The sequence below is a fragment of the Branchiostoma belcheri genome, unplaced genomic scaffold, assembly GCF_001625305.1.
Source record: "Branchiostoma belcheri isolate BF01 breed outbred unplaced genomic scaffold, Haploidv18h27 scaffold55, whole genome shotgun sequence".
Classification (NCBI taxonomy): domain Eukaryota; kingdom Metazoa; phylum Chordata; class Leptocardii; order Amphioxiformes; family Branchiostomatidae; genus Branchiostoma; species Branchiostoma belcheri.
The window spans coordinates 52,975-58,144 of record NW_017804187.1 but is presented as its reverse complement, the minus strand read 5'-3'; the positions used below and the strand labels follow the sequence as shown (position 1 = coordinate 58,144).

The 5,170-nt window shown below is 48.2% G+C and overlaps 2 protein-coding genes across 3 annotated transcripts in view; one reads left to right on the top strand and one right to left on the bottom strand.

Annotated features, from left to right (window-relative positions):
• LOC109481428 (graves disease carrier protein homolog) overlaps positions 1–478 on the bottom strand; it is a 6,205-nt gene extending 5,727 nt beyond the window's left edge. For both annotated transcript variants that reach the window (XM_019784004.1, XM_019784005.1), the window contains exon 1: positions 144–478. In XM_019784004.1, the coding sequence (XP_019639563.1) occupies positions 144–330 (187 nt within the window). In that variant the 5' untranslated portion in view covers positions 331–478. The remainder of the gene's footprint in view (positions 1–143) is intronic.
• A 241-nt stretch (positions 479–719) lies between these two features.
• LOC109481433 (alcohol dehydrogenase class-3-like) overlaps positions 720–5,170 on the top strand; it is a 6,251-nt gene continuing 1,800 nt past the window's right edge. The window contains exons 1-8 of the mRNA XM_019784010.1: positions 720–969; positions 1,540–1,641; positions 2,399–2,628; positions 3,030–3,162; positions 3,654–3,740; positions 3,976–4,105; positions 4,380–4,510; positions 5,052–5,124. Of these exons, the coding sequence (XP_019639569.1) occupies positions 949–969; positions 1,540–1,641; positions 2,399–2,628; positions 3,030–3,162; positions 3,654–3,740; positions 3,976–4,105; positions 4,380–4,510; positions 5,052–5,124 (907 nt within the window). The 5' untranslated portion in view covers positions 720–948. The remainder of the gene's footprint in view (positions 970–1,539; positions 1,642–2,398; positions 2,629–3,029; positions 3,163–3,653; positions 3,741–3,975; positions 4,106–4,379; positions 4,511–5,051; positions 5,125–5,170) is intronic.

Sequence of the window (5,170 nt, the reverse complement as noted above, 5' to 3'; positions counted from 1 at the left end):
CCTTGCCCCACTCCGGGACCCGCTGTAGTGTAGGTGCCTTGCTAGGACGATCCTTGCCGGGTCTGTCCGGGTGTTGGTCCGGGCCGTAGCGCCGGTCCCGCCAGGCTGGTCCCCCCTCCCCAGTACCCCCCTGTACCCCGTACCTCCAGCTAACAGCGCCTTGCCCCACTCCGGGACCCGCTGTAGTGTAGGTGCCTTGCTGGGACGATCCTTGCCGGGTCTGTCGGGGTGTTGGTCCGGGCCGTTGTACCGCCGGTCCCGCCGGAAGCACTGTGCCAGCCCGAAGCCGGTAGCCGCCGGCGCCGCGATCTCGCCCAGATTCTCGCACATCCCCGTCCCCACAGCCGCTCCGCACTCCACACAGTCCTTACACAGCGGCAAATCCGATCAAACACGAAAGGGAAAGTGGAATTCTAGCAGGGAAAGTGGAAATCTAGCGGGAAATAATTTCACCTGCCGGCTCGCAACGGCCTTGGTCTGACTCAGGGCGCGCGACGTCACTTCCGCTTCCGGTCAGACCACGGGTGAGAAAGAGGGCCTGCATGCCGTTTTTCGTAAGGCATAAATTCTTTTTATAATAGTCTCCGTAATCTGTCGGCAGCCTCCTCAAAAATCAACGTAATTCGTAATCGGTACAAAGTCCTATAAATCAGCTCTGAGACTTTATCAATAAACGTAATTCGTAATCGGCGTCGAAAATTTCCCCCATGCAGGCCCTCGAGAAAGGTAGGGCCAAGACTTAGTTAATGTCAACACGCTTGTTTAAACCTCAATGTGTAAAACATTAGATTGATGTCTGTTGGTAAGTTAGAGTGTGATAATATGCAGCCGCTGCAAGGATTAATAACGTGCCCGCTGCGAAGTCTGAATTCTAGGCTAAAGTAATATTTGCGTTTTTTGCACACGGCCCGTGAAAGTTGTCGACCTTTGCCCCATAAACGTGGAGGCATGGCGGATACTGCAGGAAAGGTAGGCGGGTTTTAGGGGGGTATAACCTCGCACAGGGGGGTATTCTAGGGGGTAGAGCTAGGGGGCTAGAGGGGGTAGGCCTGGCTGGGTCGCCAGAGTTAAAAGACTGCACGGCTGTGTGAATGTGCGACGCTACATGATGTATGTGCCCCTCCCCCCATGTGATATGTCAGCAACTTTGTACGGATGACTGGCAGTACAGAAAATGAGAAATGACATGTTTTCACTGTGAGACAACAGACACGGGAAATTTTAGTTGAAAAAACTGAAATCGTGACTAACTTGCTATAACGTTACCCATTACATGTGGTAAGTGAATTTGCATGACATAAACTTTAGATTAAAAGTAAAATTCAAGTCAAACCCTTTTTACAACTTGTCATGTTTAGTACAGTTTACAGCCCATCTTGTGTTTGGGCCATCCTTGGGAGGGTTGCTGTTTGGGTTGTTTATTTATTGTTTATTGTTGTTTATTTGTTTTTTTCCAGCCCATCATGTGCCGCACGGCGGTGGCCTGGGAGGGTTGGGGTTCATGTTGTTTATTATTTGTTGTTGTTTGTTTATTTATAGCCCATCACGTGCCGCGCGGCGGTGGCCTGGGAAGCGAAGAAGCCGCTGGTGATTGAGACGATCGAAGTCGCTCCTCCAAAAGAACACGAAGTCCGCATCAAGGTCAGATCAAACTTTCAAGGTTACTGTTATCTGAACTGTAGATAGCCTGCTGGGGGGAGGGGAGGGTTGGGTTAGTGAAAAATGCTGTGCTGTTATACATGTTTGTGTCTAACAGGTGCTGGCAACAGGAGTGTGCCACACGGATGCCTATACACCCTGGTTGGGTTTAACCCAGAGGGAAAGCTCCCATTAGTGCTGCGCCATGCTTACATGCTGGGGGGAAGGTTTACATGTACACATGTAGGAGTTGGGCTGGGTTAGTGAATGCTGTCCTACATGTATTTCTGTGTTTGTATGTACAGGTACTGGCAACAGGAGTGTGCCACACGGATGCCTACACCCTGGAGTCCCCAATAGCTAAGCACAAACCCGTCCAGGCCCTGGAAGGGTTTGTGCTTAGCTAGTGGGGTTAGGGACGAATGTTGATGTATAATATTTATGATATTTTGTTGTTTGTATGTACAGGTACTGGCAACAGGAGTGTGCCATACTGATGCCTACACCCTGGATGGGCATGACCCCGAGGGGAAGTTCCCATTAGTGCTGGGTCATGCTTACATGCTGGGGGGAAGGTTTAGGGGTTAGTGAATGTTGCCCTACAATGCCTACATGTATTTCTGTGTTTTTCTGTACAGGTTTTGGCTACAGGAGTGTGCCACACGGATGCTTACACCCTGGAAGGGTTTGTGCTTAGCTAGTGGGGTTAGGGAAGAATGTTAATGTATAATATTTATGATATTTTGTTGTTTGTATGTAGGTTTTGGCAACAGGAGTGTGCCACACGGATGCGTACACCCTGGATGGGCATGACCCCGAGGGGATCTTTCCCGTGGTGCTGGGTCATGAGGGGGGCGGGGTCGTGGAGAGTGTGGGGTCAGGGGTCACCGGGTTCAAGCCAGGCGACCACGTGGTCCCCCTCTACATCCCGCAGTGCCGCGAGTGTAAGTTCTGCAAGAGCCCCAAAACCAACCTGTGTCAGAAAATCAGGTAAGGACAACCCACCTGTCAGAAATGAAAACCATGCTTTTAGCTAGGGGGTGTCCAGGATGTCTAGATGAAAATAATAAGAAATTGGACACCTTGGTACCTTGGGAGTACATCCTAAAGATACCCTATTTTTTCCACTCCCAACCCTTGCCATGCACACGCTCCCCCCCCCATAGCTCGTGCACTGCCCATAGCATACATGTACAATAAAAAAATGGACACTCAACAAAAAAATCCTAGCTAAAAGCCTGTCTAGTGATAAGAACTAACCCACCTGTGGCAGAAAATCATATGAGAACAAAACCTACATGTGATTGTAGCTAGAGGCATTTTTTCTTTGGTTGAAACTTGAAATTCTGTCCTGTAAGATTTTACAAGCAAAGTGTGACCTTGTTGTTCAGGGTGACCCAAGGTCAAGGTGTGATGCCGGACGGCTCGAGCCGCTTCACCTGCAAAGGTCAAACTCTGTACCACTTCATGGGCACCTCGACCTTCAGCGAGTACACCGTGGTGGCAGACATTTCTCTCTGCAAGGTCACAACATTTATTCTATATTATACAGATTATAATTATATACATACAGTATATCAGTATCTGTATCAGTATAGCCGGTATAACTGACCTTCAGCGAGTACACCGTGGTGGCAGACATCTCTCTCTGCAAGGTCACAACATTTATTCTGTATATTATATAGATATTATATAGCCAATATTACATTCTGCCATGCGGTATTCGTTGTACATGTATATATAATGGCATAATATATAATCTGTATCTGTATTCAGTATATAGCCGGTATAACTGCCCTTCGGCGTAACACACCAGCTTCGCAGGCACGCGGCGCGGCGGCAGCTGGCTATATTACACCGACCGACTTGTTATACACCTTACCCTGGCTTGAACATCTAACTCAAATGTTTAAAGCTATCTAATGACAATGCCCCTACATACATATATTGTATATTAGCTAATATACACATAAATGCAGTACACTGCGTGTTCTGTCTGATGTGATGATTTTCAGGTTGCAGAGAAGGCTCCTCTGGACAAAGTGTGTCTGCTGGGCTGTGGCATCTCCACCGGCTACGGGGCTGCTCTCAACACAGCGAAGGTAACTAGACTTTTGTGCATGCAAGGCACCCAAAACAGTTGCAGGGTGGTAAAACTGGATTCTCAAAGCCAATTTTCTTATCATTTCTCCTATGTAGTAAGTAGAATCAACTCTATCCTATAGCATACTGATATCTGTGAGGCTGAGGGCTTGTGTTGTGTTGTTTGTTTACAGGTGGAGCCATGCTGATGTTGATAGTTGTGAGGGTTTGAGTTGTTTGTTTGTTTGTTTACAGGTGGATCCGGGGTCTAGCGTGGCGGTCTGGGGCCTGGGAGCCGTGGGGCTGGCCGTCATCATGGGGGCAAAGGTCGCCGGCGCATCCCGCATCATCGGAGTCGACATCAACCCGGCCAAGGCGGAAATCGGTAGGACCTGCTACCATAGCAACCATCACCATAGCAACCATCACCATAGCAACCATCACCATAGCAACCAACACCATAGCAACCATCACTATAGCAACCATAACCATAGCAACAATCACCATAGCAACAATCACCATAGCAACCATCACCATTGCAACCATCACCATAGCAACCATCACAGAGTGTACCTTATTAAGATATCTTGAAGAGACAACATTTGGAGAGAAATAATGAGCTTGTGAAACTATAACACTTTCTGCTCCTTCTTTTGCAGCTAAGAAGTTTGGGATGACGGAGTTTGTGAACCCGAGGGACCACGAGCGGCCGATTCAGCAGGTTCTGGCAGACCTGACGGACGGAGGGCTCGACTTCACCTTCGAGTGTATCGGCAACGTGCACACTATGGTGAGTAATAAACAAACAAACAAACAACCCTCACACCTTCGAGTGTATTGGCCAATTGGCCACCATGGTGAGTAACAAAGAAACAAACAACCCTCACACCTTCCAGTGTATCGGCATCGTGCACACCATGGTGAGTAATAATCAAACAAACAAACTAACAAACTAACAAACAAACAACCCTCACACCTTCCAGTGTATCGGCATCGTGCACACCATGGTGAGTAATAATCAAACAAACAAACTAACAAACTAACAAACAAACAACCCTCACACCTTCGAGTGTATCGGCATCGTGCACACCATGGTGAGTAATAATCAAACAAACAAACTAACAAACTAACAAACAAACAACCCTCACACCTTCGAGTGTATCGGCAACGTGCACACCATGGTTACAACAAACAAACAAACAAACAGGAGGCTAATGCACACTGCTTGAACCATTAAGTACAGCCTTGCCACTGTAAGATCTGCTTGGAATTAGTTAAACTCTAAACTGGATAGAATCTGATAGTTAATGTAGTTCCCTGTTTTCCCCCAGCGCGCAGCTCTGGAGGCCTGCCACAAGGGCTGGGGAACATCCGTTATTATTGGGGTGGCAGCAGCAGGGCAGGGTAAGTTCATTACTGTCAGGGGGCGGCGGCAGCAGGGCAGGGTAAG